The following is a 22,728-nucleotide window of genomic DNA, read 5'->3' as shown; positions in this document are numbered from 1 at the left end:
GATTCTCTCTCATCACTGATGTTTCTATGTCTCCCTCTCCTTTCCTATCTGAAGTCAATGAAAATATGTTTTTAAGAAAAAAAAGAGATTCTGATCCAGCAGGTCTGAGTTAGGTTTTAGAAATCTATATGTGTAATCACCATCCTAGGTGATTCTAGTGTAGGTTCTTGTCAGACCATATGTTTAAAAGCTGCTTCTGGCTCAGCCAGTGTGGCTCAGTGATGGAGCATCGACCTATGAACCAGGGGTTCATGGTTCAATTCCTGGTCAGGGCACATGCCCTGGTTGCGGGCTCGATCCTCTGTGTGGGGTGTGCAGGAGGCAGCCAATCGATGATTCTCTCTCATTATTGATGTTTCTACCTCTTTCTCCCTTTCCCTTCCTCTCTGAAATCACTAAAATATATTTATAAAAAGAAAAACTGCTTCTGGGTTATAGTTTCATGGAGTTTGCAGATTCCATGCCGTCAGTGCATGAATTTGACCTGATACAAGTGAGCAACACCTTCAATAAGTTATATAGTAAAAACAATAACGAGTTTGTTAGGGTGTGTGATACTGGTATATTAGAAAATTAATGGTTTTTATTCAAATTTATGTGCAAAAGCAAGTCACATGGCTATATTTAACTTATGGGGTCTCTCTTTTTAGTAATGTAACGAATTGATTTTTTTTTTTAATATTGAGCCACTTTGACATTCCTGGGATAAATTGTGCATAATTATGAGGTGTCATTCTGTTGATATACCACTTGTTTAATTTACTATTTATTTAAGATGTTGCATCTATGTTCTTTATGTTAGATTGGTCTAGAGCAGTGGTTCTCAACCTTCCTAATGCCTCGACCCTTTAATACAGTTCCTCATGTTGTGGTGACCCCCAACCATAAAATTGTTTTCGTTGCTTCTTCATAACTGTAATTTTGCTTCTGTTATGAATCGTCATGTAAATATCTGATATGCAGGATGTATTTTCCTTGTTACAAATTGAACATAATTAACTGTTTGAGTCCTAAGCAGCGCAATCGCGCTGCTGAGATTTTGTCAAGAAAACATACGATTCGTTTGAGTCCCAGGGGGTATTGAAAAAACACTGTCGAAGAATCCCAAACAGCGCAACCGCGCTTTCTCTAAATGAGTACGAAAAGACCCAAACAGCGTGATCGCGCTTGTTTTATTTTATGTCGAGAAATACCAAGCAGTGCGATCGCATGCTTGGGACTCAAACGGTTAAAGCATAGTGATTAATCACAAAAACAACATGTAATTATATATGTGTTTTCCGATGGTCTTAGGCGACCCCTGTGAAAGGGTCATTCGACCCCCAAAGGGGTCGCTACCCACAGGTTGAGAACCACTGCTCTAGAGTTTTCATTTTTTCTCTTCTCACCAGTTTGGTATCAGTATTTTCTTAGCACTATAAAATGAAATGGAATATCTTCTTGTGTGGGTTTTTTCTTCTTCTCAGTTTTCAGAGTTTATATAGATTTTAAATGTACATTTTGTGAGGAGTTTAGGGCTACTATAAAATTTGAGGCCATATTCTTTGAACACATGACCACTTTCATTTCTGACACTAGCTACATACATGAGGGGTTCCCCAAACAGCATGAGGTTTCATAATTCATTAGAAAAACTCATAGATCTTACTGAAAGCTGTTTTACTCATGGTTATGATTTGTTACAAGGAAAGAAAAGATTAAGGTCAGCCGAAGGAAGAGACATATAGGGCTGAGTCCAGGAAGGTTTTTTCGAGTAGAGCTTCCCTTGTCCTTCCTAGTGTAGTCAGGTCTCATTTCTTTCCTTGCCTCACTGTGACAGTGCATATAGAGTACTGCCACCATGAAACTCACCCAATTTTTGGTGTCCAGAATTTTTATTGAGGCTTTGTCATGTAGACATGATTGATTGATTGCTCACATGGGTAATCTCAGTCTCCAGGTTGGTTGAACCAAAGCCCCCACCCTAATTTGCATTGTTATTGTTTCCGAATTGGCCAGTCCCCACCCAAAGACTATGTGGGTTTGGTTAGTTCCCTTCCTAAATCACATTGTTAGAATATTCAATATGAACCAAGGTCCCCAGGCAAATAATGACAACTTTCCAAGGGCCCAGACTAGAAGCCAAGGGCAAAGGGTAGACCTTCACTTTGGACAACACCAAATTCTTCACTATATAATTTTGTACAATTGATTTTTTTTTATGGTTTTCTTCCTGTGATTTCTTGATACCAGGTTAAATTTATAGGGATTCCATTATGGAAAACTGATTCTTTTAAATTTCTCTTGCTATCTTTTAAAAAAAATAAAAATAAACACTTTTGATTTAACTGCATTTAAATTAAACTATTATTTATCCTTTTCTTTTTATCAAAGAATAAAGGTTCTCTTCAGTTTGAAGACAAATGGGATTTCATGCGTCCAATTGTTTTGAAGCTTTTACGCCAAGAGTCTGTTACAAAACAGCAGTGGTTTGATCTGTTTTCGTAAGTAATCCATTAATTCTAACTTTTTGCTAACATAAAGGAAGTTTTGGTGGTGCATTTCTATGTTCAAGTGAAATGTTTACTCTATTGATGTATTTACTTGTTTAAAACTATAACTACTTATGTTGGGGGTCGTCAAGACCACCCCTGATTTCAGTGATTTGCAAGGACTCATAGGACTGAACATGTAGTTATACTCACAGCTATGGTTTATTACAAAGCAAAATCAGCAAAGGGGAAAAGGCACATGGGGTGAAGTCTGAGGAAAGACACACAAACTGCCAAGAGTATTTGCCCAGTAGAGTCACATGAGGCACACTTAACTTCCCCAACAGCAAGATTGACAACATATGTGATGTGTTGTCTTCCAGAGAAGCTCATTGGAGACTCAGTGCCCAGGGTTTTTATTGGAGGCTGGTCACATAGGCAGCTTCTGCCTGTCATGTACCAAAAATTCAGACCCTCAGAAAAAGAGAGCAGGTGTTCAGTGTAAACCATACTATTTACACAGATAGATTATTAGACACAGTTAGCCATTCTTATCATTTCAGGAAAGTTTTGTCAGTGTAGGGAACTGTTGACCATTCAAGTTCTCAGATTCCAGCCCAGGCCAAGCAGGCCTTTCTAAGGAATACAGTCTTCAGTCTGCTGTGTTAACTCCTGGCCTTTGGCCAAATGTCTTTACAGCAAAACTATTATCAGTAGGACTTCACACAGCAAGGCAAGACCAACCTATATAATTGATCTCAGGTACATCTTTTAGAGGCCCTGCATTTAGTTAGTTAAAATAAATCCCATTAACCATGAGGTTTGTCTTAGAAAAGTAGGTGACTTTCTGTATGGACCTTTTTACATGGCCTGAAGTATCAATTCAGGCAAAGTACAACTCTGGTCTATAAATTGAAGTGGACCTCAACACTTCCAGGGTTCAAACAGTGTCACGATAGGGTACACAAATAAAGAAGTACAGTCTTAGAGGGTGTACATGGTACCCTTGGAAACAAATAGTTTACAATTGTTAGTCAGGTAGTATAGGTTAAGAAGGCCCCCTAGTGTGCCCTCCTCCCAGGCCTTTCACTCTAGAGTTCCTAATCCAGTCCAGTTAATTCAGTTCAGGCCTTGATTTCAGGCTTGGATTGCCTGAAAGCAATTAATTCCAAACAGTTTAATTTATGACACCAGTTCATTTGCCTCACCAGTGCGGATTACATTTAGAGTTGGTCTTTGTGGAAAATGTCGGAATTGGGGCTGCTCTCTGTTGTCTCGGAGCACTGTTAGGTATGATTGAAGTCAAAGCATTCACAGCAGCATGGAAAGTTAACGCCAGGAGTTTTTTTGTTTTTGTTTATTTTTGTGTGTGTGTTTTTTTTTGTTTTGTTTTGTTTTCTAGGAAGAGGTGAAAGCTTTCCAGAATAGTTCTGAAAAACAAAAATCATTAATGTCCTCCTGATGCTGAGTTTTGTTTTCTCTCCCTTATAAAATCAGTATGTCCAATGCATTAATGAAAATTATTCATTTCCCCAATTATCCAGACCTGCAAGAGGAACAAAAGCATTTGTATAGAAAGACATTTTTGTATAGCCTAACTAGAAAGATGTATCATGTTTCGGGTTTGGTCTGGATGAAATCCCGAGTTTTCAAAAACTTTCAAAATAGATTTACATCACCTCCCACCTCTTTTGTCCTGATAATCTAGTGAGCAGCCTGGAAAAAGTTAGTTCCTCTGAAAATAGCTGTGTTTAATAACTAAGTTGCCTAACTAAAATGTGTGTACAGGAGGGGTGAGGTAAAAGTAAGAGAAATAGGGTCAGGTTATTAATACATTGTTGAAAACTGCAGCTAATCCAGAAAGCTGAACATAAGTCAATAGTATTGAGAGATCCCTAAGAGCAATGGAGAGTCCAGGCTGGAAGGAGCGAGTACAGTGCCCTCTGCCAACTAGAGCTTTTGTCAGTAACCACAAGTTAGGATTGTACCTTAGTCTCTGTATCAGATAGATAAAACCAGGCAACAGCTTGATTTCAGATGGCCCATCAGAGAATAAGCCCTTTTCTGTGGGCATTGCAAGTGATTCCAGTGGTCCAACAAAGTACATGATGTTTTCAGCTTATGGCTCCACAGAAGTGTGTCTTAAATCTTCAGCAATCAAGTCAAAGACGAGCTCCTTGAGCATATGCCTGCTTTAGTTCAGTACACTAAACTGAAGTTTGAAGTTTAAACAGCCCATCATCAGACATTATCAGGTTTCAGCTTAGATATAGATCCAGGTTTAGGATTTGCGGATTCGGGATTCCAAAAAAGCCAATGACTTTTCTTCAGCGTTAGCAAAGACAATATATGACAGAACAGACAGTCATGTTCCAAGTCTTGTCTCACACCTGCTATAATTTGTGTGTGTGCACTAGTGAAATACTATATCAATGACTATATCAGTGAATTGTAGACATGTGACTGAGTAATCTATATGTATACATTAAGCTTTTGTGCTCATTTTTTCTCTTTATTACATAAGAAAATAATCTAATTTCCCTAAACAATATAGAACTTGTTGCATATTAACTCATATCCATGATTCTGCCTTTTAATAAATTAGCATTTAATAAGAAACAGCAGAGACCTTTTAAAACTTCATAGCATTCACATATACATGTATTTTTCTTAAATTATTTGATTAAACTATTTTATGAATAATATGTTGAATGTGGTAGGGTTTCTTTTTGTTTTATTTTTTCTAATTTGTGTTGATAATATGCTTTATCATCTAGAATAATGCTTGTTCTCTGTGCACTCCTTCCTGGGAACAGGAGCATAGTGTGATGCCGTTCCTTGCTTAATGTGTACTTCTAAGCAGAAATAGTCAATAACTTTGTATACTTGCTACAGCTAGTGGCTTTAATATATTGTTTTTAAAAATCTTTGATCTCCTTGGAGTTACCCAAGGTTTATCAATATGTTGTCCGCTTAGGATTCTGGGTGTCTTATCATGCTATCACCAAAGTTGCAAGACCTACCTTTCCAAATTTTAGCCTATTTAACCATAATAACAGAGCTTGCTTATCTCTAAATCTGACGTGTTTAATGTATTGATGTTAAACTACATTCACTTTTTACTCCCCTTTTCTCATACTCTGCATCCTTATTTTTTAGTAGGAGTGTTATTAACGTTTTGAGTGGTTATAAAAGATGATCCTACATGTTGTGGGTTGTTTATCATTCTGGTATTCATACTCATAACATTTAGTAGCGGACACTCCTTGTGTACTCTCCTCCCCTCCCCTCATTATTGAACAGAAAAGGCTCTCATATGTTTCCAAATGTCCTTGAGAGGGGTGGGAAGCACCTCGCTTAGTTGAGATTTACTTCTTTTAAAAATATATATATTTTTATTGCCCGACCAGAGAGTTGGCCTATGAACCAGGAGGTCATGGTTCAATTCCTGGTCAGGGCACATGCCTAGGTTTCGGGCTCGATCCCCAGTAGGGAGTGTGCAGAAGGCAACCAATCAGTGATTCTCTCTCATCATTGATATTTCTGTCTCCCTCTCTCTTCCTCTCTGAAATCAATAAAAAAATTTTTAATTAATAAATATCAAGGCTAGATCTAGAATCAGATTAACTTCTACTAAAAAGGATTCCAGAAGGAGAGAACAAAAATAGTAGAGGAGAAGATACAGTCAGAGTACAAGAAGAAAGTTTCTAGGACTAAAAACTCTTTCCCTTGCCACCTATTCCTATAAACAAGTCTTCATATTAAAGGTGCTTAAAAAAATGCCTAGGCACATCCTCAAGGAATGTCAGAATTCCAAGGATAAAGAAAATAATCCTAATTCTTGCAGAGAAAAATAAGTTACCTTCCAAACAAAACAGACTACCCCCATTCTTTCATTGGACAAATGGGATGCAGGAGGTTAAAGGAGCATTTTCTTTAAATATTTGAAAGGGTAGTATCCTATACTTAATCAAATTTAAGACAAAATGGAAATATTTTCAGACAGGTTAGAGGATTTAAGCATTCTGCAGAAATGAAAACACGTACCTTTTCCTCCACCATTACCAATATCAGCCATTAAACAAATTGAGCTTATCAAACACAAACTAATTACTGAAATTCTGCGGCACACTAAAAAAATATATTTTTGGCCTATCTGACAAAAAAGAAATAGGTATGATCTTGATTAATTCACACCAAATAGTAATTATTGTGTTGGCTTTGTCATTTTTTTATTTGACAATCTAAGGCAGTGGTTCTCAACCTTGACTGCACATTAGAATCACTTGGGAATCTTTTCAAAATCCTGATTTCTGGGCCTTATCCTCCGGAAATTCTGTTTCTTTGTTAATTGAGTTTAATATTTTCAGCTGCGTACATCCTGGATGTTATAAGGATGTGTTAAAGTATTCTAATGTATTTGTATCTTACATATCTAATTATATTTTTTATATGTTGGTATGCATTTTCTGGTATAAATAAACAATTTTTGTCTATTCATAAAGCTTTTATTCTACTTACATAATACACATTCTTAACAATTATGCTTAGATTATTTGTGAAAATTTCATGAGACATTAAAGCTAATCATAATTTCGAGTTATTTCACTGTTAACTATTTTACAGCACATGCTGCATGTTAGGCAAGTATCAAAGAAAAATTCACAAAAGTAAAAACCTTTAAAAATGGTAAATACATGTTTTGTTTTGTTTTTTGTTTTACTGCTGTGCTTGATGTACATGAAGTAATGGATATCAAGCAATTCATTTTACTGCATCTTGACTTGTACATGTGTTCTTAGGTTGCCTAACACATTTAAATACAAATAAAATGAGTGTAGCAAAGTGAATGAAAGAAAACAGCAGGTGATTTTACAAATTATGGAATGTGAACCATTTCTGCCCTTATCCAGAGTAAACTGGGTCACAACTAAAGGAAGACTTTTTCAGCTGTAGTCACAGATGTGCAGGTGTGCACATTGAAAGTTAGTATTCCACAGATACACACATGGTTCAACATGTGCTATCCATGGGATATCCATTTTTACTGCATCCCTCTAAGTGAGGAGTAGAGAACAAATGTCTGGCTCATGGGGCATATAAGGCCCGAGAAATCATTGGGTCTGGACCTGCCAATGCATTAGGGGTGAGGTAATTAAATATTTGACCAAATATAGCAGGCTAATTTTTAAGTTGATAATTTTGTATGGCCTACAAATCCTATATAATAAAGAGGGAATATGCAAATTGGCCATCACTCCGCCACATAGATGGCACCCACAGTGGAGGCTGAGTTCCCATAATAAGACTTAACGAGCAATCAGCAGGGCCCTGAGGCTGTGCCCCCCCCCACCCCCGTGGGGCTTTACAGGGAACCTCAGGCCACACCCCTGCCCTGGCACCAGGCCAGGGGACCTCAGGCTGTGCCCCCCGCCCAGCAAGGGCTTGACGGGGGACCTCAGGCCACACCTCCCACCCCAGCTCCAGGCCAGGGGACCTGAGGCCGTGCCCCCCGCCCGGTGGGGCTTGACAGGGGACCTCAGGCCACGCCCCCCCATCTGGCGGGGCTTGACAGGGGATCTCAGGCTGCATCCCCCACCCTGCGTGGCTTGACGGGGGACCTCAAAGTGCGCCCCAGGCCTGGGCTGGGGGACCTCAGGCCGGGCCTCCCGCCCTGTTGCCGGGCCAGGGGACCTGAGGCTGCGCTCCCCACCTGGCGGGGCTTGACAGGGGTGGGACCAGCCAGGTCTGGATCTAGCCCAATGGGGGTGGGGGGCCAGCCGGGTCTGGGTCTTATGCGATTTTGAGGCAGACATGTGTGGGCGGGGACTTGACTCTGGGTCCCGTGGTGTGCCCCAGACTCTGACAGGAGAAAGATTTTCATATACATTTTACTAATTTTCTTTAATCTCTGACACTTCTATTACAGAGAAAGGGCAAATAGCAATATTAAAATATTTTGTCTAATTCCCTTTTAATGTGCATGAATTTCGTGCACCGGGCCACTAGTCTACCTACACTAATAAAAGAGAAACATGCAAATTGACCGTCCCTCTGCTACGCCCACCAGCCAATCAGCAAGTATGCAAATTAACCCTTTGAGTGCCAACCAATATCCTAGGAACTGTGCTAAAATTGCCAAGGCATTTTTTCTGATTTTACAGCAGTGTAGGAAAAAAATTATGAATCGCAAGTAAATGAAGTTACATATTCAATATCTTCCACAAAATGGTCATCTTCACAGCAAGAATTCACATATTTAGCAATATCATCATCACTAATAAAAGCAGACTTAGAACTGTACACTGCAGGAGGAGCGCGATAGCACTCCCGGCACTTTTGGTGAAAGACAGTAGGAGCACAATCGCACTCCCCAGCACTCTACATTGACAGGGGACCTCAGGCCACACCCCCCCATCTGGCGGGGCTTGACAGGGGATCTCAGGCTGCATCCCCCACCCTGCGTGGCTTGACGGGGGACCTCAAAGTGCGCCCCAGGCCTGGGCTGGGGGACCTCAGGCCGGGCCTCCCGCCCTGTTGCATATGCAGGCGGGAGCGAAGACTGAAGACAGTGTAGAAGGAAGCCAAGCGCTGCAGAAGGGAGCGAAGCGGCGAAGAAGGTAAGGAGCTGAGGCAGCGGAGAAAGGAGAAGCTCCCTTCTCTGCTTTGCTCCGGCCGCAGGAAGCCCTATTCTTGCAGGAATGGGCCCAAGGAAGCCCTGTTCTTGCAGGAATCTTCCTGCAATGGGCCTCTAGTATATATATAAAAGGCTAATATGCAAAGTGTCCCCTCAGGAGTTCGACTGGGAGTTCGCTCGCTATGATGTGTGCTGACCACCCGGAGGCGGCGCAGAAAGAAGGAAGGCCCCGGCTGGCAGCTGGGGAAGGAAGGCCCCGATCAGCCCTGATCACTCGCCAGGCCTAGGAGTCCTACCTGTGCATGAATTTCATGCACCGGGCCTCTAGTGATGTTATAAAACATCAGAAAAAAGGTTCCCCACCTCTGCTCTAAGTGCTCCAAAACTTCAGTACCTACAACTACACATGTGACTAGAACCAATTATTATTTTTATTCCCCACCAGGACAAACCAGTATGTAGGCAGTTTTCTTTGCTTAGACATGGAAACTGTTTTAACACTGGTCCTTGTGAAGCCACAATGTTCCAAATGTACTATGTCAAACATTTATAACTTGTATAAAAATCCCACATCCCCCTATTGCCCACCTCAAGATGAAAACAGAATTCCCTAAATGTTAACTATTTCTACTCCCCTTATATTAAACATAAAAACCACATGGAAGATAGAGAAATTAAAATAACAAATCTGTCATAAATGGTAAACAAAAAACTATTTATGGGACAGCATGGATGACAAATGGTCCACTGTGTAAATTTTAAAATGAGGCAGACAAAAGTTGGGAGGCGGGTTAATTTTCTCTTCATTCTCCTGCTTCAGCTTCATCTTTTTAGGTATCCAATATCCACAATGTCAGGTGTTCTCTCAGTAATTGCATTATTAGCTTGCTGTCTTTGTATGACTCTTCACGTAAAGTATCAAGTTCAGCAATGGCTTCATCAAGTTTTCTTTGCAAAGCACTCTTTCTCCAAAGAGTTCAGAATCTCATAATAGAACACAGAGAAGTTAAGGACCAGCCAGACCCAATCTGATAGGGTGTGTTGGTTACATTTCTTTTTACTGATTTCAAAAGCATCTTGGTATGCTTGTTGTGACTGATCCACAATTCCTCTATTGTCATCACCAGCAGCAACCTCAGTCAAGTAACAATAGTAGTGCTTTACTTTTCATAAATTTATTTTTTAATTTTTTTTATTTTGAAAGAGAGGAAGGGGGAGAGAGAAACATCAATCAGCTGCCTCCCAACCAGGGATCAAACCTACCACCTGGGTTTGTGCCCTGACCGGGAATCAAACCTGCCATCTTTTTGTGTAAGGGATGACGTTCCAACCAACTGGAGCCACACCAGCCAGGGCTCCTTTCCTTTTCAAATTGAAAACTTTGCTTTGTGCTTGTGAAGCTTTGGGGATCAAGAACTTTTCCAAGAGAGACAGTACTACATCATTGTATATAGCCCTTCAATCTTCTCTTTATATTGAGCCATCTGCTGTTTCTTCTCAGCACCTCTCATTTTTTGCTCAATAGTGGAGATGACTCTCCAAGATAACCCGGACTCCTATAACATTCTTATAAGCAACTGAGAGAAGATTCCTCTCTTCGTTGCATAATTCAGCTCCTTGCATTGTAGGTTTATCCCTGGCCCAGGTTCTTGGAGTTCACTTCCCATTTTCCCTCACAGACATTTACTTCAATAAATCTCTTGTTCTTCTAATCCCATCTACTTCTTGGAAAACCTAAACTAACATGAATCAATATATGTAGAGTGCCTGGCCCTTGGCAGTCAGTTCATACTGGTTTTTGTTATAATAAGCAAGAGATTATCATGATTTTAATTATATACTGGTGGTGATGGATGGAAATATCCAAATTAGAGTGATATTTAGGAAATGGGTATAATAGGACCATGATTGAATTTAGGGGCTAAAATAAGGTTAGTTTGCCTAATTTTTTGCTTATCACTCCCCACTTCACATACTAACCATATTGATTTGTTTATAGTGCACTACAGACACCATAGTAATCCACAGTTCTTTACTCATTGTTACTTCATAAAATATTCTTCCACCACTCTCTGATGCCTTGTGTTTATATGCACAGTAATAGTTGTAAACATATTGAGTTATAATCAATCTATTTTTGTATCAATTTCTTCTTTTCAACTCTTGATTCCTTTAGTCATGAGGTGATACTGCAGCTTATTATAAGGGTCAATTAACCATTTTGTACTTTATTCAAAGAGTAGTGGAACACCATTGGATGATTTTAAATGTAGAGGTAATATGCTGTGATTTTTGAGTTTCATAAAGATTATTTTGGCTACTGTTGGTTGGATGGATTGAGGAAGTGCAAGAGTAAATTTGGGGAAATGGTTGGTGTGGCCTCTGGAGCCCAACTGCCTGGTTCCACCATATATACTAGCTCTGCAATCTTGGGAATGTTACTTGGGAATGCCCCTTAACCTCTCTTTGCCTCAGTTTCCACATCTGTAAAATTGCAATGAAAATAATACTCCTTCAGAGTTGCTGTGAAGGATAAATGAGTTAAAACAGCTTAGAATAGAATCTGGCACATACTGGTATTGAGCAGTCAGATGTTACTGACTATATTATGTTGTTATTTAACAAATATTTGTGTGCTTACTGCATTCCAGACACTGGAGCAGATACCACTATTAAGCTGAATTAAACAAATGACAAAAGCAAGTTCAAATTAATATGCAGCCTGGCTGGCGTGGCTCAGTGGTTGAGGTTTGACGTATGAACCAGGAGGTCACGATTCCCTGTCAGGGCACATGCCCTGGTTTCGGGCTCGATCCCCAGTGCGGGGTGTGCAGGAGGCAGCCGATCAATGATTCTCTTTCATCATTGATGTTTCTTTCTCTCTCTCCCTCTCCCTTCCTCTCTGACATCAATAAAAATATATTTTAAAAAATTAATATGCAGCCCTAGCCGGTGTGGCTCAGTGGATAGAACGTCAGCCTGCAGACTGAAAGGTCCCAGGTTTGATTCTGGTCAAGGACACATGCCTGGGTTGCAGGCTCGATCCCTAGTGTGGGGCGTGCAGAAGGCAGCCGATCAATGATTCTCTCATCATTGATGTTTCTCTCTCTCTCTCTCTCTTTCTTTCTCCCTCCCCCTCCCTCTCTGAAATCAATAAAAATATACAGTATTAAAAAAATTAATATGCAGACAGAACTTTGGGTTATACTGATGTTCCTTAGAATCTGAATATAAAACAAACTATTTGGCCATTATTATAATGTTACAATTCTGGAGGTGTTTTATTTAGATTTCTTTGACATTTTTTATAGCAGGGACTTGAGAAGGTGCTGAATAAGTCACTGGGGAGCGTTTTCCAAATAAAAGAATCCTCAATAAAAAATCCTGAATAAAAGACTACCCTTTTGTTATGTTTCCCTGCTCTACAACTTAGTAATTAACAAATTGACTTTGAGGATATGTATTAATCTTAAATATATTTCTGTAATGAATGTTCTTTGGTTAAAATATGTCAGCTTGATAAGTTTAGAGTTTTTGTAACCAGTTTATGAGAGTTTTTGTTTGTTTTTTGTTTTTTTAACTAAAGGAGACACAATAGTAATTAATGTGTAAATGTAATGAATGTATGGAAGATTCACTGTAATGGGATTTAAATTACTATATTTTCAAAACAATAGACTAGTTTACATATATTGAATTAAAGAATTAATAGGGTTTATACTTGCTTTGCACAAGAAAATATTAATAGTTCACTTTGGGAAATGGGATTAGGAGATAGTATACTTTTATAATTAAAAATATTTATGCAGCCCTAGCCAGTTTGGCTCAGTGGATAGAGTGTCAGCCTGCGGACCAAAGGGTCCTGGGTTCGATTCTGGTCAAGGGCATGTACCTTGGTTACAGGCTCCTTCCCGGCCCCAGCCCTGGTCAGGGCTCTTGCAGGTGGCACCAATCGCTGAGTTTCTCTCACATCACTATTTCTCTCTGTCTTTCTCTCTCTCTTCTGCTCTCTCTAAAAATCAATGGAAAAATATCCTTGGGTGAGGATTTAAAAATATATGTATACTAGTGGCCTGGTGCACAAAATTCATCTATGGGGGCGTGTCCCTTAGTCCAGCCTGCATCCTCTCCAATCTGGGACCCCAGTTTAACCAGCAGTCAGACATCCCTCTCGCAATCCAGGACTGCTGGCTCCTAACCGCTCACCTGCCTGCCTGCCCGATCACCCCTAACCACTCTGCCTGCCGGCCTGCTCGCCCCCAACTGCCCCCCACCACCAGCCTAATCACCCCCAAATGCCCCCCACCGCCGGCCTGCTTGCCCCCAACTGCCCCCCCCCCCCCTGCAGGCCTGCTCGCTCCCAACTGCCCCCCCCTGCAGGCCTGCTTGCTCCCAACTGCCCCCCCTGCTGGCCTGATCACCCCTAACTGCCACAGCCTCCGCCCCGCCACCGTGGCTTTGTCCAGAAGGACATCTGGAAGTTCTCCCAGAAGGTCTCCTGGTCTAATTAGCATATTACCCTTTTATTAGTATAGATATTTATGCAGCCCTGGCCAGGTTGCTTGGTTGAAGAATTGTCCCATACACCAAAGGTTGCGGGTTCAATCCCCAGTCTGGGCACATACATGAGGCAACCCATCAATGTTTCTCTCACATCAATCAATTTCTCTCTCCCTCTCTCCCTCCCTCCCTCTCTTCCTCCCTTCTTCTATTTCTAAAAAATCAGTAAACATATCCTCGGATAAGGATAAAAAAATCTATATATTATGCAATAACTAGCAGAGATTTAAAGAAAACAATGAATGACAAAGAAAATAGAAACGAATGTGAGACAGCTTACAACACATGCTTAGTTCATATGAATGGATTCTATGGTCCATGGAAACTGTAAAAACAGAACTTAACATTGTTCTTGTTCTAGTGTTAATGTTTGTTTATCTGCTTTATTTTTATAGGGATGTGCATGCTGTCTGTCTCTGGGATGATAAAGGCCCAGCAAAAATTCACCAGGCTTTAAAAGAAGATATTCTTGAGTTTATTAAGCAAGCACAGGCAGTAAGTTCTGCACCTTTATATTACGTTTATTTTAAGATTTTACTCAAAGAATATTATAAAAAATACTTTAAATGTAGGACTTCCTGAAGTAATTTTAAATATTATATTGACTCGACGTATTTCTTAAATAAATTTTTTAATGAAATGATAATCATTTGCTTATTTTCCCCCCTGAGTGACATTTCTTTTAAGAGAGTACATTATTATCCTCAATTAAAAGATGTTATAAACAACAAGTGAACAAACAAAACAAAGTTATAGACGCAGACAACAATATGGTGGTTACCAGAGGGGAAGGAGGGTGGAGGGATGTTGAAGAGGGTAAAGGTGCTCAATATATGGTGACAGAAGGAGACTAGGCTCTGGGAGGTGAGCACTCAGTGTAATAGACAGATAATGTATTATTGGATTGTACACTTGAAACTTATATAAAGGTTATTAACTAATGTCACCACAATAAATTTAATTGTGAAAAACAAAGATTTAAAATTTCAGTTTTTTATAGGTCCTTTGGATTTCTCCGCCACCATTTATTTTTAGCCATATGTCAGCCCACATAAATCTAGTTTTTTCTCACACTAATACCTCTTTTCAAACTGACAGTAGTTTTCTTCAAATTCCATCCATGTTGTTCCAAATGGCATGACATTTTTTTATGGTTGAATAATATTTCATTCTGTGTATGTACCACATATTCTTTCTCCATTCATCTGCCTGTGGACATTTAGGTTGTTTCCATATCTTGGCTATTGTCAATAATATTGCAGCGAACATGGGGGGTTTTCACGGGGGGGAGGGGGTGGTTCAAGGACTCCTAGCAGATGCCAAAATCCATGGATGCTCAAGTCCCTTAGTCCGCCCTTTGTATCTTTTGGTTCTGCATCTGTAGATTAAACCAATTACAAATGCAGAACCCATGAATACAGAGGGCCGACTGTATATTTTTTTCAAATTAGTGTTTTTGTTTTCTTTGGATGGATAGTTAGAGGTAGAATTTCTGAATCATATGCTAGTTCTATTTTTTATTTTTTGAGGAACTTCCATACTATTTTCCATAGTGGCTGTACTAATTTACATTCCCACCAACAGTGCACAAGGGTTCCCTTTTCTCCACATCCAACACTTATTCTTGTCTTCTTGATAATAGCCATTCTACCAGGTGTGAAGTGGTAGCTCATTGTGGTTTGGATTATCATTTCCATGATGATTAGTGATATTGAACATCTTTTCATGTACCTGTTGGTCATTTGTATGTCTTCTTTGGAAAAAGGTCTATTTGGATTCTCTGCCCATTTTTAATTGTTTTTTTGTTTTGTTTTGTTTTGTTTTGTTTTGTTTCTGTATTGCTATTGAGTTGTATGATTTTTTAAAATCTGTTTTGGATATTGACTCTTATCAGATAGGATTTGCAAATATTTTCTCCCATTCAGTAGATTGCCTTTTTATTTTGTTGATACTTTCCTTTGATGTTTGGAAGCTTTGTTGTACATTGATGTACTCCTACAATGTTTATTTTTGCTTTTTGTACCAACTGCAAAAAAAACCCACTACCAACATTGATGTCAAGGAGCTTACTACCAGTGTTTTTTAGTAGTTTTATGGTTTCATATCTTAAATTTAGTCTTTAATCTATTTTGAGTTAATGTTATTTATGTTGAAAGATGGTCAAGTTTTATTCTTTTGCATGTGGCTGTCCAATTTTCCCAGCACCATTTATTGAAGAGATTGTCCTTTTCCCATTGTAGATTGCTCTGGGGTTTATGCACATTTTAACAATATTCTTCCAAGTCCTGAGCACAGAATATCTTTTCATTTTTGTGCCTTCTTTAGTTTCTTTTATCAATGTTTTATAGTTTCCAGTGTAGGTCTTTCCCCTTCCTGGTTAAATTTATTCTTAGGTATTTTATTCTTTTTGTTGCATTGTAAATAGGATTGTTTTTATAATTTCTCTTTCCAATAGTTTCCTATGAAACAAACAGTATAGAACTACAATGGATTTTTGGGTTGTGATTTTGTATCCTGCAACTTTACTGAATTTGTTTATTCTAACAGTTTTTTTGTGGTGGTGTTAGGATTTTCTATATATAACATCGTATCATTTGGAAATGGTGAGTTTTTCGCCTTCCTTTCCAATTTAGTTGCTTTGTATTTCTTTTTCTTGCCTAATTGCTCTGGCTGGGACTTCCAATGTTTTGTTGAATAGGATTGGTGAGAGTGGGCATCCTGTCTTGTTCCTGACCTTAGAGGAAAGGCTTTCGGCTTTCTCCGTTGAATATGACATTAGTTGTGGGCTTGTCACATAAATCCTTTATTATGTTGAGGTACTTTCTCACTATACCCACCTGGTTGAGAGTCTTTATCATATAAGGATGTTGAATTGTGTCAAATGTATCTTCAGCATCTACCAAGGGGATCATGTGATTTTTATCCATCTTATCAACGTGACATTATCACATGGATTGATTTGCCAGTGTTGAACCATTCTTGCATCACTGGAATAAATCCCACTTGATGGTGGTGTGTAATCCTTTTAATGTACTGTAGAATTTGATTTGTTAATATTTTCAGGATTTTTGCATCTACATTTATCAGGGATTTTAGCCTGTAATTTTCTTTTCTTGTGGCACTCTTGTCTAGTTTTAGAATCAAGATAATGCTGGCCTTGTAAAATGAGTTTGGAACTATTTTCTGTAAGAATTTGAGAAGAACTTGGTATTAACTCTCCTTTAAATACTTGATAAAATTCACCAGTGAAGCCATCTGGTCCTGGACTTTTGTTTTGTTTGTTGACTTAAAAAAAATTTTTTTTTATTGATTTCAGAGAGGACCAGAAAGGGAGAGAGAGATAGAAACATCAATGATGAAAGAGAATCATTGATCAGCTGCCTCCTGCATCTCCCCTTCTCCCCACCCACCTCCCCAGGAATCAAGCCCGCAACCGGGGCATGTGCCCTAACTGGGAATCGAACTGTTACCTCCTGGTCCATAGGTTAACCCTTGAGCCACACCAACCGGGCTGTTTGTTGACGTTTTTTATTGAATCTCCTTACTAGTGATCCATCTGTTCAGATTTTCTATTTTTTTATGATTCACATTTGGTAGACTGTATGTTTCTAGTAATCTATTCATCAGTTCTAGGTTGTCAGATTTGTTGGCATGTAATGTTCATAGTAGTCTCAAGACCCTTTGTATTTCTGTGGTATCAGTTGTATGTCTCCACTTTCATTTCTGATTTTGAGTCCTTTCTCTTTTATAGGTAAGTGCACAAGTTTTTGTGAACATTTTTTGTACACAGATATTTATAATAATACTAGAGGTCTGCTGCACAAAATTTGTGCATGGAGTGGGGGTTCCCTCAGCCCAGCTTGCACCCACTCCAATCGGACATCCCTCTCACAATCTGGGACCGCTGGCTCCTAACCACTCACCTGCCTGCCTGCCTGATTGCCCCTAACCCCTCTGCTTGCCTGCCTGATAGCCCCTAACCTCTCTGTCTGCCTGCCTGATCATCCCTCACTGCCTCTGCCTGCCTGCCTGATCGCCCCTAACTGCCCTCCCCTGCCGGCCTGATTGAACCCCCAGCTGCTCTCCCCTGCCAGCCTGATCGAGCCCCCAACTGCCTCTGCCTGCCTGAGCACCCATAACTGCCCTCCCTTGCCAGCCTGATCTCGACCCCAACTGCCCTCTCCTGCTGTCCTGATCTCGCCCCCAACTGCCCTCCCCTGCCAGCCTGGTTGCCCCCAACTGCCCTCCCCTGCCTGCCTGTTGGCCCCTAACTGCCCTCCCCTGCCAGACTGATCTCACCCCCAACTGCTCTTCCCTGCTGGCCTGATCACCCCTAACTTCCCTCCCCTGCCGGCCTGATCTCACTCCCAACTCCCTCCCCTGTAGGCCTGATCTCGCCCCCAACTGCCCTCCTCTGCTGGCCAATTTGGTTCTGATTGGTCAGTTTCTATGCCAGTCAGCATCAGAAACTCCGCCTCCTAGGCAGCCATTGGCTCCTTATATTCACCCAGATTTGGTTCTGATTGGTCAGTTTCTATGCCAGTCAGCATCAGAAACTCCGCCTCCTAGGCAGCCATTGGCTCCTCACAGTTGACCCAGATTTGGTTCTGATTGGTCAGTTTCTATGCCAGTCAGCGTCAAAAGCTCTGCCTCCCAGGCAGCCATTGGCTCCTTATATTCACCCAGATTTGGTTCTGATTGGTCAGTTTCTATGCCTGACTGCGTCTCTGGGCCTATCAACAGCGCCTGATCAGAAAGGCAGGGCTGATCAGCAGCCCTGGTGGAGGTCTGGAGAGAAATGGAGGTGTGACTGTTGACCAGGCCTGGAGAGAAAGAGAGGCAAGTTCTGATCAATGGCTGCCACAGAGGCTACAAATCAGACCCTGCCTCTCTCTCTGCAGGCCTCTCTCCGGGCCTGATCCGCAGCCCCCTAGGCAGTCAGTGCTGGGTCAGGGCACCCGCAGCGGCCCCAGTCAGTGCTAGGTCACCACAGCAACCCAGCACTGACTTCCAGTCAGGTCGAGCCTTGTTACGACCTTGGCTCTCTATTATATAGACTAGAGGCCCAGCACACGAAATCGTGTGCAGATACGGTCCCTAGGCCTAGCCTGTGATCAGGGCCATCCTCCCCAGCTGCCAGCAGCCGGCCCCACCCCCCACTGCCACCCACCCCAGTTTCCCATTCACCATCCAGTGATGAGAGCCTGATGGCCAGGGGAGGGACTGAGAGGTCGGCCATTCCTGCCCGCTTGCCAGCCCCAACCCCAACACCAGTTGCCCTCTGTGTGTGTGGGGGGGGGGGGGGGGCGACCGGCGGAGCAGGGGCCTTGGCCTGGCGCCACCCGCACCCCCGCCACCCACCCGGGGTCCCTGTTCACCATCTGTGATCGGAGCCTGCCTGCCAGGGAAAGGGACTGAGAGGTGGTCAGTGCACCTCATAGTGACTGGTTGAGTGGTCATCTGGTCGTTCTGCCATTACGGTTGCTGGGCTTTTATTATATAGGATTATTCATGATAGCTAAAAGGTGAAAACAACCCAATGTCTGTCAGTGGACAAAAATGAACGAAATATAGTGCTTTGATAAAATGAAATAGTATTTAGCCACAAAAAGGAATATAATATGGGCACACTCTACAACAGGCAAATATATAGACACAGAAAGTAAATTAGTGGTTGTTTAAGGTTGAGAATGGGTAGGAGAGGGGAGAGATAAAGGGGAAGATAAGGTGATAATGGATACAGGGGTTTTGTTTTTTGTTGTTGTTTTTTCTTTCTACAACATTAATTTATTTGCCTTTTGCTTTTCTTTTTTTTATTTTGTTGTATTGCTTTAAGTATTACAAAGAGTATGATACAGGGGTTTTTTAATTGACATTATTGACATAGAGCATTTTATTAGTTTCATGTATATACCATAATGATCAGATATATGTATTAATTGTGAAATCACAAGTCTGTGTGAACATTTTAGTTTTCTCTTGGATATATACATATGTTTTAATTTCTTTTGGGTATAAGATAGTTTATACTATAAATATTCTAAATTTATAGCATAAAAATGTTCTAGTATTCTTTAAAGCACCTGTATTTCAAATTGATACAATTCTTTTCTTTTTTTCCAGCGAGTACTAAGCCATCAAGATGATACAGCTTTGCTAAAAGCATATATTGTTGAATGGCGAAAATTCTTTACACAATGTGATATTTTACCAAAGCCTTTTTGTCAACTAGAGATTACTTTATTGGGTAAACAGGGCGGCAATAAAAAATCAAATGTAGAAGACGGTATTGTTCGAAAGGTAAGTAAGTTTTCCCATCTTTTTTCTAATATTCTTCAGGAAGGATGATTTAAAGACTTAAAATATATATTGATTACAGAGAGGAAGGGTAACGGAAGGAGAGAAATATAAACATCAATGGTGAGAAAGAACTACCGATCAGCTGCCTCCTGCACACCCCACACTGGGGTTTGAGCCTGCAACCCAGGCATGCACTCTGACCAGGAATCAAGCCGTGACCTCCTGGTTCATAAGTTGACACATAACCGCTGAGCCTGGGCAGATTTGAAAACTTTTGAAAGTACTTTATATATTAAGTGGGTTTTTCTGCTTCACATATAAAGTCCTTTCTAGTTCTTGCTGGGTTTTATCAAATAATGTTTTTTCCCATTTTTAGCTTCAATTTTCTTTCATCTTTTCATATGGTGTTAAGCTTTAGATCTGTGTTTCAAACATTACCTTCTTTGCTTTTCCTTTCACTTTCTTCTTTTCCTAGTTTTATCTTCGAGTTTTTATTTTGTTATTCTTTCTTTGTATCTTTACCTTCCTCTAAATTACATGACTTTTATTGTGTTTCAAAAATCTCTTCTTTTATTAGGTTACCTTCCGATATCTTTGTATTTGCGTAATTGTGGCTAAATATTTTGCATAATTTGTAGTTAAAAGCACTGTGCCCAGTAATAACTCATGATTTAATGGAAAAAGCTAAGCTCTGAAATTGGAGTCCCAGATTTCCCTTTCAACTCTTCAATCAGCAATGACCTAACCTCTCTGTCCTCATTTATCGTGTATTTTCCTACTTGTGAGAATCACATTAAACCATATTTGAAAAGTTAAAAAGGCCATTTAAACTTTAAACAACTCTCTACTTGCTGCAATGTTGTAACAACAAAATCCGGCATTCAAACATTCAGGTAGTGGCCTGGGCATTATTGCCCCAACTTTAAAATTTGTACTAATGCTGACGAGATTGCTGTAAATTGAGATTCCTACTGGTAGAAATTTCTTCAGTGGTAGAAATAGCTGCAGTATGAGACGTTATCACCACCACCCCAAAAAAGAAAAAAACACTTCTGGATGGTTTTTAATTTGCAGTTTCATAATCTTGTTCACTCTTGGCATTTGTGTTGTTGTTTTTTTAATTTCTTTAACTGTTCCCTACAGATTGTGGGAATCAGCATCACTTAATGATTAAGAGCATAGACTCTGCAGCGGTTCTCAACCTATGGGTCGCGACCCCTTTGGCGGTCGAACAACCCTTTCACAGGGGTTGCCTAAGACCACCCTGCATATCAGATATTTACGTTACAATTCATAACAGTAGCAACATTACAGTTATGAAGTAGCAACGAAAATAATTTTATGGTTGGGTCACAACATGAGGAACTGTATTTAAAGGGTCAGAAGGTTGAGAACCATTGGCATAGAGTCTAGAACTACAGTTGTTGCATTCAAGTTCCCGTGTTGTCACTATGAGCTCTGTAAATGTGGGAACATTAGCTTTCCTCTCTGTGCCCCAGGTTCCTCATATCTAAAAGGAGATAATTGTACCTATATGTAAGTTGTGAGGATTAAATGAGTTATATGTGGACAGTATTTAGAGCAGTGCTAGGTACTTAGTGAATGTTATATAACTATTATTCTTGTTATTATTGCTGTTGCTGCTATTATTAATATATTTCCTATATCTGACAAAGTTACTTTTGGAGTGACAGTACATACTCATGAATATGTATATAGTAGGTCCTCAGGTTACATTGGAGATCCGTTCCTACTGCATGACATAATGCGATTTTCGCCGTAAGTCGGAACCCACCTACATAAGCACCTACATCACTCACATGGAGCACATACACAGCAGTAATTAGGTGAAACAGTAAAAAAAAATTTTAAAGAAAGATAACAATTCCTGACCTTTACTTGTGGTAAATAAATAATAAAAACATAAAGCACATATGTACATTCGTCGAAATGACGGAACTTTTTTTTTTTTAATAAATGGGAGATGGTGACGTAACCACGAAACGACGTAACCCGAGGACTGCCTATATATTATTTCCATCATTTAAATGGAACATCTATAAGATTGATGGATTTATATATTCCTTTTTTTTAAGGTCCACTATCAAACAGATTTTCAGTTGTTTTCGCATTTATTATGTGTTTGTACAAATGTGCACATGAGCATTCCAAACACATAACCAATATTTCTTGTTTGTTTATTAATTTTAGAGAGAGCAGTGGTGGGAGGAAAACATTCCTTTATTGTTCCACTTATTTATGCATTCATCAGTTGATTCTTGTGCCTTGACTGGGGATCAAACCCGCAACCTTGGCTTATTGGGATGATGCTCTAACCAACTGAGCTACCCGGCCATTGTCATACCAGTATTTCTGAAATTCAACCTTGGAACTATAAGGGAACTAACATTTTCCATGTATTACCATATTTAATTTTTGCAACCAGTTGAAATTTATACTATTATTTTCATTATTTTATAGATGGAAAAGGAGGTAAATAAGTAACAGAGCTGGAATTCAAATTTAATTATGTTTGATTTTTTTTGGCTTTGGTTGTGCGTATTTTAATCACTTTCTGATAAAGAATAAGGTCAGTCTAAAACTAAATATTGCATACCACACCAAACTTTGCCATAAGCAAAAGTAATGATTTCAAACAGAAAAATATCACTATTAGTAATAGTCAATATATATAAATTATGACTTTTTAAAATAGTCCACAAATTTTACGTATTTTTTCATTTTAATACACATAACTAA

At 39.9% G+C, this 22,728-nt stretch overlaps 1 protein-coding gene and 1 pseudogene across 1 annotated transcript in view; one reads left to right on the top strand and one right to left on the bottom strand.

Moving 5' to 3' along the window:
• CUL5 (cullin 5) overlaps positions 1 to 22,728 on the top strand; it is a 99,231-nt gene that overhangs the window by 38,666 nt on the left and 37,837 nt on the right. The window contains exons 2-4 of the mRNA XM_070425983.1: positions 2,374 to 2,483; positions 14,064 to 14,163; positions 19,792 to 19,968. Of these exons, the coding sequence (XP_070282084.1) occupies positions 2,374 to 2,483; positions 14,064 to 14,163; positions 19,792 to 19,968 (387 nt within the window). The remainder of the gene's footprint in view (positions 1 to 2,373; positions 2,484 to 14,063; positions 14,164 to 19,791; positions 19,969 to 22,728) is intronic.
• Positions 9,939 to 10,731, bottom strand: LOC139017636 (14-3-3 protein zeta/delta pseudogene; annotated as a pseudogene).

The sequence above is a fragment of the Myotis yumanensis genome, unplaced genomic scaffold (genome assembly GCF_028538775.1).
Source record: "Myotis yumanensis isolate MYYU_CA2020_CCGP unplaced genomic scaffold, mMyoYum1.0.hap1 SCAF_10, whole genome shotgun sequence".
Taxonomy (NCBI): domain Eukaryota; kingdom Metazoa; phylum Chordata; class Mammalia; order Chiroptera; family Vespertilionidae; genus Myotis; species Myotis yumanensis.
This window is presented reverse-complemented; position numbering and strand designations above follow the sequence as displayed.